This window comes from Thalassophryne amazonica, chromosome 13, assembly GCF_902500255.1.
Source record: "Thalassophryne amazonica chromosome 13, fThaAma1.1, whole genome shotgun sequence".
Lineage (NCBI taxonomy): Eukaryota > Metazoa > Chordata > Actinopteri > Batrachoidiformes > Batrachoididae > Thalassophryne > Thalassophryne amazonica.
The window spans coordinates 21,227,752-21,241,066 of NC_047115.1; the positions used below are offsets into that span (position 1 = coordinate 21,227,752).

Consider the following 13,315-nt stretch of genomic DNA (forward strand, 5'->3'; position numbering starts at 1 on the left):
TTTTCAGTTGGATTAAGATCCAGACTATTTGCAGGCCATGACATTGACCCTATGTGTCTTTTTGCAAGGAATGTTTTCACAGTTTTCGCTCTATGGCAAGATGGATTATCATCTTGAAAAATGATTTCATCATCCCCAAACATCCTTTCAATTGATGGGATAAGAAAAGTGTCCAAAATATCAACGTAAACTTGTGTATTTATTGATGATGTAATGACAGTCATCTCCCCAGTGCCTTTACCTGACTTGCAGCCCCATATCATCAATGACTGTGGAAATTTACATGTTCTCTTCAGGCAGTCATCTTTATAAATCTCATTGGAACGGCACCAAACAAAAGTTCCAGCATCATCACCTTGCCCAATGCAGATTCGAGATTCATCACTGAATATGACTTTCATCCAGTCATCCACAGTCCACGATTGCTTTTCCTTAGTCCATTGTAACCTTGTTTTTTCTTTTTAGGTGTTAATGATGGCTTTTGTTTAGCTTTTCTGTATGTAAATCCCATTTCCTTTAGGCAGGTTCTTGCAGTTCAGTCACAGACGTTGACTCCAGTTTCCTCCCATTCGTTCCTCATTTGTTTTGTTGTGCATTTTCGATTTTTGAGACATATTGCTTTAAGTTTTCTGTCTTGACGCTTTGATGTCTTCCTTGGTCTACCAGTATGTTTGCCTTTAACAACCTTCCCATGTTGTTTGTATTTGGTCCAGAGTTTAGACACAGCTGACTGTGAACAACCAACATCTTTTGCAACATTGCGTGATGATTTATCCTCTTTTAAGAGTTTGATAATCCTCTCCTTTGTTTCAATTGACATCTCTCGTGTTGGAGCCATGATTCATGTCAGTCCACTTGGTGCAACAGCTCTCCAATGTGTGATCACTCCTTTTTAGATGCAGACTAACGAACAGACCTGATTTGATGCAGGTGTTAGTTTTGGGGATGAAAATTTACAGAGTGATTCCATATTTTTTTCCCTCTGCTTGGTCTAAAAAAGTAACCGTTACTGACTGCCACAATTTTTTTTTCTTGATTTCTTATAGTGTTTCTTAAAGCCAGAAAGTTGCCATTTGAAATGACTTGTGTCGTGTCTGTGATCTGCTTTTTTCTACAAAATTAAACAACTGAATGAACATCCTCCGAGGCCAGTGATTCCATAATTATTGCCAGGGGTTGTATAAAAGCCAGTTAAAAAAAATCAGTTTAGATCTTTGATGTCAAGCAGGTATTTCCTTTGTGCAGGTTTGTCTTTGGAACTAATGAAGATGGTGAAGGAGCAGGTCATGCCCATTAGGCCACACTTCTTCTGGCCTCTCCTCACACACCATGTGAAAAATAGACATGCAGCAGGTATATACACACACACACACACTTACACACATCCTTACAAACCTTTACATCCTCTTTGGGAACCTCTTGTGGCAGTCATAGGGGTCACACACACACACTCTCTCTCTGACTGTTGGCCGCCTCCTCCCAGCTCCTTTTGCTAATTTCATCTAAACATGGTGTGTCAATGAAGTTTATCCTCCAAATTATTGTTTTAAAAAAATATATTTTTGGCAAAGCTCAAGTTCAACCACATCTGACACACGCATTGGTGGATTCCAGAATTGCCCTGGCAAGTTCAGCTGGAGGTCAGTCATTTGAATGAAGGTCAAGTTCAGTGGCGTCAAAGTTCTGATTGCTGTAGCCGTTATTGTCTTATGTAATATGTAGTAATTAATGGAAAGATAGTTTTGACAATATGTAAAGTGGCACATTTCTTATTTGCTTAGTTGACCAGAGATCTGTACAGGACCCCCCCCCCCCATCCTTTTTTTTATGAAATAATCTGTCTGGTGTATCTGTGAAAAATAAGATACCAGTGTGATGTTGCAGGGTCATCTGAGGTCATTTATACAATCTCAGTTTATGTGAGCACCTAGTAGGGGCTTTGATGCCCAGTGAGGATGAGATCGTACTCGCTGTTTGTGGATCCAGTTTGAAACGGTTTTCTGTGGCTTTGAATAATAAGTATCAGCATATGTTGTTTTTTGCATACAGGGGGAGTAATGACTTCCTGCGCTGTTTGTAGCAGAAAGAGCTTTGAAAGGAACACATCCCTCAAATATTAATGTTCCATGGAGTGGTTTAATGGGGACAGATTTCAGTAGGTTGGGGCAGCAAAGGGCAAAGAGGCCTGATCCCTGTGTGAGAAGAAGGAATGAACGAGATGCGCGGCTACAGGCGCACATCACGCACTCACATCTGCTCTGGGGAACTCCTGGAATAGATCGCAAAGTTGAGAAAATGTCCCTCCTTCTATCATTAGTTTCTCAACAGATGAGTCATGGGCTAAACCAACACCAGTTCTTTTTCTAACATTCAAATCTGAGCCACATACATTGTATACTGCTAGATCTGTGTCTCCTGGACATGTTCTGAGTAATCAAATGAATGTCAAAATGAAAAAAAAAAGTAAAATTCACTTTGTTTTCATGAGCATCACAATGTTTTCATACAGCCACTCATTCAGCAGTATGAGGACACGTGAAACCCAAACCGATGGCAGAACAAAATAAGGGTGTAATTGAAAAGCACAGTTTAATGAAGTTGGACCTAAGAATGTATTGATGTAAATGAACTTGCTTTCATGTTCAAATCTTTTGCTCTCGATCACATATTGTTTAGTCTTTTCGATCTCAGCTTTTGTTATCCAGATTTTATACATTTTGGTGTTGGAGTTTTTTTGTTTTGTTTGTTTGTTAGTTTTTCTCCATTTTCTTTTACATTGTTATAATCTTGAATCTTGGACAATCACAAACCCAGACACGCAGATTTCTCACTCACCTTCTCAAGCACTGCAATTAGAGTATCTGTTAATTCCACAAAGATGACCGCTTCATCCATGAAGTCGAGGTCCGTAAACCTTTCCTCGCCAACAACAGCACCTGTCTCTGGATTACACAACTCTACCCCAACACCCAGTCCATGCAAGCACTGAGCATTGTAGGAGCCAGAAGGAATCCCTGACGAAAACCTGTTTTCACTGGGAAAAACTCTCTATGCATCTACCGTACATTGCTCACAATATCTGTGTGTAGGTTAGCTGTTTTTGTTCAGGAACTTCTTGGAGATCCCATGAATTTTTAGGATGTCCCAGAGAGCACTCTGATCAACTGAATCAAACATAGGCCGCAAAGAAGCACTGTTGATATTGACATTTACGTTTCATGGGTACTTGCAGGGGTAGAATGTGGTCGATGGTTGACATCTTGGGCGTGAAACCAGACTTTTCCGGTCACTGAGCAGCGCATTAAGAGTAATCCTTGCAAGTACCTTCCCTGGGATGTAGAGAGAGCAGTGTGATACAACTATAGTTGTTACTATCCATGTGATCACCCTTTCTTTTCCAGATTGGGTCAGCAAGTCCTTTCCTCCCATCTGTAGGAATGGCAGAAAGGACTTGTTGGATTAATAAAAAGATTTCAGATTTGGTGGGGGGGACTGCTTGCTAGATCTACAGAGGGCAGCACGGTGGCTGTTTTATTTCCTGTTCTGCTGAGCTCTACATGTGAGGGAAAACCCTCAGTTAAATACTTTTTCTCTTATATTTAACTGGTTACAAAGTTATTTCCACACAGACACAATATTCATGGAAATACTGTTGAGTTGTGATTCTGTTGTGTGAACCAGTACACTTTTGTGTTGCAGGTGTTAGACACAGCCACAGATTTATTAAAATTAAAATTGTAAATCTTTTGATTTATGAAGATTTTCATTCAGATATGAACTTTGAAGAAGCCCATTATAAAATAAAAATAGTTCAGATTAAACTCTTTCTTAATGGATTCTATTGTGCAAAACAAGTAATACCTTGATATAATGGTGTCCAAAAACCACCCTCAGGGTCTGCTGTTAAGACAGCTTTGTGGTTCAGCAGCTGTACTTTAGAGGCGTAATATTTCACTTTCCTCTTGCTGTTGCTCCAGTGGATAATAGGAGTCTTTTGTGGGTTTTTCTTTTTGTGATTGAGTCAGGATAGAAATCATCTCCGTGGCAGTCTGTTTGTGCGTCTTGTCAGAATTAGTGAATGTCTTCTGTCATGTGCTTTCAGTAACTGCTTTGCTTTTAAGTTCTTTTCATTATACAGCGTTCTAGTGCTCGCTCTGTTTTTTTTTTTTTTTTTTTTTTTGAATTATTAATAAATGATATTTTTTTCCCTCTGTCAGTTCATTGACAGCATTTGAGTTGGCAGCGAGGAGAAACTGGTTAGACCAGTGTGGCGATACTGACTTGGCCGCGCGGTCGAGACAGATTCTCCGTTTGACTGGTGAGATGCCTCCACGCCTGATTTGGCAGAAGAGGATTTGACATGAGTTTAAACATGCACAACCACACGCAGACTGGAGCTCTCACTTAACTCTACAAAACCACACATTCTCAAGACCACACGGGCTCATCGGACGCCGTCCATTTAAGTTCTCACAGTGTGCGAAGAAGGAAAGCGGAGAACATTCTTTTGCTTATACTCACTTGTTTCCACTGGGCTTAGCCTTAACTCTCATGAATGATGCAGTTTTCGCTCTCAAACACTTATTGGCTGCAGGAGGCGAGTGTTTGTGAGTCGCCCTTTCCTGTGGGGTGGTTACTGCAGGTGATGTGACTGATGCGGAGTGACTTGATTTCATGTAAATGCAAGCGCTCTGAGGGAATTCACTTTGCATTAAGCGCCCCACTGTGCACGGCCCATGAAATATTAAGCGTTGTGTCACTTTTTGTCCACAGGTGTCACTAGCGGGCAGAGGCTGGAGCTGCGGAATTGAAGGGGTGCAATGAGAGAGAAGAGAAGAGGGATGGGGGGTGGGGGGAGAAATCCCTTTGCATTTTGATGAGGTGGATTTGGCGGGTTTAGCGGAAGCATATGCTGCGCCGTATTTCCCACCTGCCGACAGCTAGTCGCCGCTTGTCAGTCCTTATGACGCAAAGCACCCTTATGACTTCTGACGCGGCTTAGTAATGGAGGGAGGGAGAGGAGGCGCAGTGGATGATGTTAAGGCTCTGTTGTTTCTTCTCTTTTCCTTCCTGTGTGCCGCCTAACACCGGATTCTGTGGACATGGCCTTATCTCCGACCCCTTCTATTAACTTGTGTGTGTTTTTATATATATATATATATATATATATATATATATAAAATTTAGATTCTCCTGCTCTTCATGGAAATCAGAGCAGAGGATAGAGACTCATGGTGTGTCTGTGCGTACCTGGGTCTCCCCTGTTTTGTACACCTTGTCATATTTATTCCTAAATTGGCAAGCATAATCATGTGCCGTTTCTTCACCCTAGGAACATTTGGATCATTATGAGTCAGGATTTTTACAATAGAGCCACTTTATGCATTATATGATATTGAACAATGTCTGATTGATTCCAAAATTTAGACTGATAATTATGACCTTTTGGGTCATTTAGCATTGTGCCCCATCTTTGTGTGAGTCTTGGACATGAATGCTAATAAAGTAAACTAAAAGTTACTGTCACCGGGGGGTGCTGGGGATGGTAGAGTGCCTTGATTGGAGAGTGGCATCAACTCAGAGCATGGTGCCATTTTGGGTCCAACTGTGCTGAACTACTGAATGGACCTTTAATGTTTTCAACATTTTTTAAAATCATTTTACCACATACTCGTACAGCAACATATCCAGGTACAGGTGCTATCAAAATAAGGGACAGTAATTGAGATAAAATAATTGAGGTATCAAATTTGCATAAATTTACAATTTATGATTTAATTAATTTAAAGCCTGATTTATGCAGCTGCAGCTCTGTAACTGTATGTCATCCAGTGAATGATGTGCGTGACAGTTTAAAGTTCTCCGTCTCTGGATTATGCTTTATTCTGGACTAATTTGACCCTCAACAAGCTTTTCTTTTGACAATCAACACCTCTGATTCAAAGGTAAGCTGTACATTTTCCTCTTTTATCGACTTCTTGCTGGAAATGTACGGACTTTTCTGATCCATTTATGAGCGTGCACGCTATATAATATGATGAGAGACAAAGGATTAAAAGCAGAAACATGTCAGATCACAGCCTTTTGCGGTGTTTGATGCATCCAGATGCACAACAACCCGGCATGTTCAGCAAATAAATAAATAAAATAGCTGGATTTACATGCAGACAGATTAACAGCGAACGCTATTTTGAACCCAAGATGGCACCATGAGTCACGTGACTGATTTTTCTTTTTTTTGTTTTTTTTCTTCCCCCCCAGACTTCTCATGTCGCCACTCTCTCTATCAAGGCACTCTCAGGGATGGTTGGCCATGAGTTGGCTGGATTTAAAGCAGAACATAAGTGCAAAATTAAGTTTAAAGTATTCATCACTTTTCTTCACAAACACAGTTGACTTTGTCTTATTGCTTTTCAAGCTCAAGATGAACAAGTTTGTCAGTAGTGAAACTTTGTCCATAGTTGTTCTTATACCTATTTTTATGCCCATGCTCAACCACTGTTTTTTTTTTTTGTTTTTTTTTCTGCACAATAACTAAAGAATGCCTTGTGTGATTTAAGCCATTTCTTAATAATGTATTGGGGGAGACTAGAGGAATGTTCCTTTCAGAAATGGAGGTTCTTCATCCTCCAGTATGGCTACTATAGGCACCATCATCATTTTCATTTCCACACAACTAAAGAACATCTTGTTTGATTGAAACCATTTCTTGGTGGTGTATTAAGGGAGACAAGAGGAAGTAGCCTTTTCAAAATGGGAGTAAATATATACCAGTTGTAACGTGGCAGTCTTTCATGCCACAAATAGACCATACAACATCTTAAAAGCACCGGTCTTTCACAGTTTACATAATTTCCAGGCTTCATACACCCAACTTTACCTACGGGTAGGGTCATATGCCACACGCCTTGTGTTGCTCTTGTTAGTCTTGCTGAGTAGTATGTTAAAAATATGGTATATGGTTATGTGGTGTGATTAACTGAGGATCTTCAACAGATTTTAGTTTTTGTTTTTCATCAAGGTGTCCTATTTCCTCATGTTGCATCCAAATATCTTTTCACTTGAATACATTTATATTCTTCAGAGCAGAATATGTCAGTGAACTGTACTGGAGCCTTGGAGTTAATGTTTGACCTTCATTTGAAGGACTACCAATCATGATGAAGAACCACATACTGCCTTTTCGAAATGTAGCTTTTTAAGCATCATAAAAGTGAACTTTGTCTTGGACTTGGTTGTTTTCGAACACAAACGTCAGTGTCAGTTCACAAGAATCGGTCTCTTTAGATATTTTTAACCACAGAGAAACAGACGGAGGGTGTTAGAGAGGAATGAAAAGAAGAAGTGACAGGTACTCATGTCCAAGGACAGCGAGGAGATGACAGGGACCGGCTCACTCTGCTCCTCTTTTCCTCTTCCTCACTTCTTGTCCATGACAGTTAACCTGGAGACATGAATCTGATGATGATACCTTGTGACCACTGTTGGCTTAACTCCTGACTTGAATAGTAGTGATGATATATCATGTGTTGTACTGGCCCACCTGAAGGCTTCTCAGTTTTACTTTGTGTAGAATTTGTGTGGACTCTGCAAAAATGTATGGTGGCCATCCCAGGGTGGCAGCTATAGCCAAGTAAGGGCCAACAGATTGCACATGGGTCAACATTAAAAAAACAAAACAAAAAAACCCCTGCTCCAACCATATTGAAAAGTATCCCACATTATTTGTCTGATCATAGGGATTCCAAAAGGGATAGTTTGGATTAACTATAACTGAATGTTAAGCCCTAGTCAGACCAAATAATAAAGCCATGAATCATGAGCCACATATGGATTTGTCAGAAATTTCAGTGACTATTCAAATAATGAGCCACGTATATGATGTTCTTCTGAAGGAATTGCAGGAAACGGATGTCAAAAAAGGCTACAAGGGCTTTCTCAGAGCGGAACCTGCTCTGTTGCAGGTAGCCTGTCCTGTCCTCATAGCTGCCAGGTACACGGAAAATGGGTCTCTAACAGCCTTGTTTGTCCCCGTAGTACCCAAATCGCCCCACGCTTTTTTTGCTAAATTTTGAACTTCACAAAATTAGCGCCACGCTCAGAGATGAGCCTTGTTAGCCGGATAATCTGCCTCTAAAAGCCACTATTCTCCCACATTTCTTGAATAACTCGACTCGCACAAAAAAAATATCATGCTACGTGGCTCTTTATTCATCGTTCATTATTTGGTCAAACCAGCACTTTATGGGGTAAAAACAGCAAACAAAAATGGTTGACAAGGGGTGACTTCTGTTTGTACAGGGGTCAAAAGATAAAATTTTGGTTTAAAAATAAAAAAAAGTGTAAAATGTTGGTAGTGCTAAAAGGGTTTTAAAAAAAGAAGTTTGCACCTTCTGTTATGCTTAGTTATCACATTACTGTTATGCATCTCATAGAATTCAGTGGGCATAGACCTTTTTTGACCATTATTTTGAAGGCAAAATATTCGACAAAGCCAAGATCCATTTATTAATCCCGTAAAACTATACGATTAGAGAGTCTTTATGATCAGACAAAAAATGTGGTGCACTTTTCAATATGACTGGAGCATTTTTGTTATTATTCTTACAACCCCTGGCAAAAATTATGGAATCACCGGCCTCAGAGGATGTTCATTCAGTTGTTTAATTTTGTAGAAAAAAAGCAGATCACAGACATGACACAAAACTAAAGTCATTTCAAATGGCAACTTTCTGGCTTTAAGAAACACTATAAGAAATCAAGAAAAAAAGATTGTGGCAGTCAGTAACGGTTACTTTTTAGACCAAGCAGAGGAAAAAAATATGGAATCACTCAATTCTGAGGAAAAAATTATGGAATCACCCTGTAAATTTTCATCCCCCAAATTAACACCTGCATCAAATCAGATCTGCTCATTGACATTGACCCTATGCCATGACATTGACCCTATGTGTCTTTTTGCAAGGAATGTTTTTGCAGTTTTTGCTCTATGGCAAGATGCATTATCATCTTGAAAAATGATTTCATCATCCCCAAACATCCTTTCAATTGTCCAAAATATCAACATAAACTTGTGCATTTATTGATGATGTAATGACAGCCATCTCCCCAGTGCCTTTACCTGACATGCAGCCCCATATCATCAATGACTGTGGAAATTTGCATGTTCTCTTCAGGCAGTCATCTTTATAAATCTCATTGAAACGGCACCAAACAAAAGTTCCAGCATCATCACCTTGCCCAATGCAGATTTGAGATTCATCACTGAATATGACTTTCATCCAGTCATCCACAGTCCACGATTGCTTTTCCTTAGCCCATTGTAACCTTGTTTTTTTCTGTTTAGGTGTTAATGATGGCATTCGTTTAGCTTTTCTGTATGTAAATCCCATTTCCTTTAGGCGGTTTCTTACAGTTTGGTCACAGACGTTGACTCCAGTTTCCTCCCATTCGTTCCTCATTTGTTTTGTTGTGCATTTTTGATTTTTGAACCGTATTGCTTTAAGTTTTCTGTCTTGACGCTTTGATGTTTTCCTTGGTCTGCCAGTATGTTTGCCTTTAACAACCTTCCCATGTTGTTTGTATTTGGTCCAGAGTTTAGACACAGCTGACTGTGAACAACCAACATCTTTTGCAACATTGCGTGATGATTTACCCTCTTTTAAGAGTTTGATAATCCTCTCCTTTGTTTCAATTGACATCTCTCGTGTTGGAGCCATGATTCATGTCAGACCACTTGGTGCAACAGCTTTCCAAGGTGTGATCACTCCTTTTTAGATGCAGACTAACGAGCAGATCTGATATGATGCAGGTGTTAGTTTTGGAGATGAAAATTTACAGGGTGATTCCATAATTTTTTCCTCAGAATTGAGTGATTCCATATTTTTTTCCTCTGCTTGGTCTAAAAAAGTAACCGTTACTGACTGCCACAATCTTTTTTTCTTGATTTCTTATAGTGTTTCTTAAAGCCAGAAAGTTGGCATTTGAAATGACTTTAGTTTTGTGTCATGTCTGTGATCTGCTTTTTTCCTACAAAATTAAACAACTGAATGAACATTCTCCGAGGCCGGTGATTCCATAATTTGTGCCAGGGGTTGTATTAAATGTTGACCCTTTCCTGGCTGTAGCTGCCACCCTGAGATGGCCACAATGCATTTTTGTGTTTGGTATGCCATGGTATACTGGGACTGTAAGTGCTGTCTAGGCCCCATAAGTGGTACCCAAAACTGACTTGGCCCACGAACAAACATTTATTCAAGTTTAATCACAGCACTTTCATTTATTTGCAGTTTTTATTGGTGGTTGTAGGTTTGTAAGTTTTCTGCTTGTGAAGTGTTGAGGATTAGCCAAGTCAGCTCACCATGGTCTAGCTGCTGTTCTGTCCACTGACGTGATGTGGTTGGACTATAGAGATTGAGTGCCCGTGTCACATTGCTTCACTTGGCTGTTATCAAAAGATGCCTGGGTGCTTTAAAAGCTCCCAGAACACAGGCATGACTTGCAAACACAAGAATGCTTGTGTAAGTGCTGATGACTGTGAAAGCTCATGTGCAAAAAGAGTGCTGTGGTTTGAGTTTTATACCTTCAGCTCTCCATTCACATTTTCTGGGTATGTGGCTCACTGTAAAATTGATTATGGGTTATTCAGGAGGGGAAGCAGGTGCTCCCGCATTTCTTTCATAAAAACATTGCAGCATGAAAGCGACTCGGGGTAAGAATGGATGGATGGGCCGCAGGATAAATGGATCTTCCATTGAGAAGAAAGGGGAAGATCACCTGTTTTCTATCTATGGGTAGTGGGTGGAATGATGTGGATGGCGGGGAACGCTGAATAGATGGATGCAGTGGTTCAGGTAGTTCTACCGGCTATGAAGCAGCCTCAGGTTTTAATGGCATATAAAAGTGCTGCACTCATCTTTTATTCAGCTAAGAGAGAGATTGCCAGGTGAACACATACACCCCAAGAGGATGCAGAGCTGTTGGTGTGTCTAAGAACCAGAGTGGAGACTAAAATCCACACGGGCACACAGCATCTCAAGGTGTGTCCACTCACGGAAGCACTCTGTGCAGTTTGCTGAGGACAGCACACGGCTTGTTGACGTGCCGCGTGTGGTCAGATATAGCATACAAATGCACTGATATTATTGTGATGAAACCGGAGAGAAACGCTGAGCATGTGCACGGCCTCATTTAGACCCGTGTCTTTTGTGGGCATGCTCCCAGCCATATGCAAAGTTCTGGAGTGGTTTCTCTCCTATGATCTGCATACCCTCACAAACACGCAGGCGCTTGTGGGCATACGGCGTGTGGGAGTGGCTCTTCCATATGCATGTGGCAGTTTTGGCCTCTTTCCCTGGGGCAGGACCCCAGGGCTTTGCCAGATGGCACGGTGACAGTGCAGGAGTCCACTTCAGGATGAGTGCGTATTTGTGCGCACCCATCCAGCAGTCCAGTGTAGAAGGGGTGGGGGTGGGGGGGTGTATTAGAATTCTGTTGATAGTGTAAGTCAGTGTTTTTCAACCTTTTTTGAGCCGCGGCACCCTTTTTATATTTACAAAATCCTGCGGCACACCACCAACTAAAATAATATTATAATGCTATTACCTCTGGTTTTGCGCAAAACCCAATTATCGCAATAGAAAATCGATACAGAAAACATCGCATTTCGAAAATCCTCAAGCATTTTGCGCTCTGATCTCAAGTAGGGCTGTCACGATTAGGAATTTCTGGAGACGATTAATTGTCAGACAAATAATTGCGATTGACGAATATATTGTCTTTTTTTTTTTTCTTTTTTCCTCTTCTTTATATTCTACTATTGTAGTATAATTACACAACTCTGGAAGAACGTTTGGCTTCTGTGAGTGGAGAAACTGGGAATGGTGCAACATTTTTATTTTTATCTTCATTTTACATACAGTCCCAACTTTTTCTGATTTGTGGTTGTTTCTGTTGCATTTCTGAAATTGTTTCTCCTCATCAGTCACGTTTTGTGCTTAAACACTACTTTAAGCTTAAGATTTAACAAATAAATACCTTTGGAAAATAACAGCTGTTAAAGTTCAGCGTTCTCACCTGCTTTTTGTGATCTGTGCGTCTGAACATTTTTTTTTTTGTGGCTCTCAGTTCATTCATATATTCTCATTTTTTAAATATGTTTTTAAATATATTTGACCGTTTATTTCATCTCATGATCTCATAAATTCAGCATACGACGCGCACATGGTGTGAACAGGACGGTAACGGCAGAATCACACCTTTAGAGAAAGTTCAGAGAGAAGTAAAGGCAGCTTCATGTTTCCGTTTTGTTAACGTTCACTCGGGTTTACAATCCTCTCTCTGCTCTGCGCTCGCTGTGCACTGAACGTGTCGCGCCTGCATTCAGGAATCTCCCTCACTCACCCCCCCTCCCTCGCAGTCTGCAGCCTGTTAACTCCGCGCGCGTGCGCACACAGGCACAGACACACACACACCGACAGCTCCGCATTTTAGATGGCTTTTGAAGAAGACGGTACTGTTTTAATCGGCCGTCAGCCTCCTTGTTTTTGTCCCGCCTTAAGACGAGAGCGAGGCTGCAGCACAATGACATCAGATTCTGAGTCGTTTTATGCTTTGTGGATAAAATAAATAATTCACGGTAATCGTGAATATGAAAAATAATCGCGAATATGAAAAATACCCACGGCACCCCTGACGATCGATCACGGCACCCTAGGGTGCCGCGGCACCCCGGTTGAGAATCACTGGTGTAAGTGCCTAAATATTTAACTTGAGGGGTGAAATATACAGTATGTGTCTGCTTATTCTATCAACCAGTTTTAAAAAAAAAAACATGCTTGTACAGCTTCACTCCTCTACATGTGCGGAAAACGTGTTCGTAAAAGGGCAGCAAGTAATTGTACGAAAACTGATAGAACAAGTTAACCCGTGTCCACACGAGCCTTTCTCTTCAAGAACTTCAGGGATTTCTTAAAAGTGAAATGTTACCAATATTCTCTATTCCACCAAGGATTTTTTTTTCCACTTGCATTTTTTTATTTGTTGCTTACTCAAAAGCACCTTTTTTTTCTTCTTTTTTTTTATACTTGAGCACTTGTATTGGCTCAAATAGAAGCTTTTATAACCCACCAAACAAACACTGAGGTTTCATAGAACTTATTCTGTCTATAAGTCTCTGTGGTGGATTTCAACAAACTTCACACAGAAAGGTAACACATCATATGAAGATGTCCATGAACCTTTTCAGATATATTGTTAAAGTTTGACTACCTAAGAAATGTAGCATATGCAAACTAGTGTAGCAGAGCGGCGGGGG

The 13,315-nt window shown here is 40.5% G+C and overlaps 1 protein-coding gene across 1 annotated transcript in view; it reads left to right on the plus strand.

The window, feature by feature from the left end:
* The window catches only part of lrpprc (leucine-rich pentatricopeptide repeat containing), a 141,947-nt gene that overhangs the window by 16,684 nt on the left and 111,948 nt on the right, over positions 1-13,315 (plus strand). Inside the window, exon 11 of the mRNA XM_034184503.1 lies at positions 1,246-1,353. Within this exon, the coding sequence (XP_034040394.1) occupies positions 1,246-1,353 (108 nt within the window). The remainder of the gene's footprint in view (positions 1-1,245; positions 1,354-13,315) is intronic.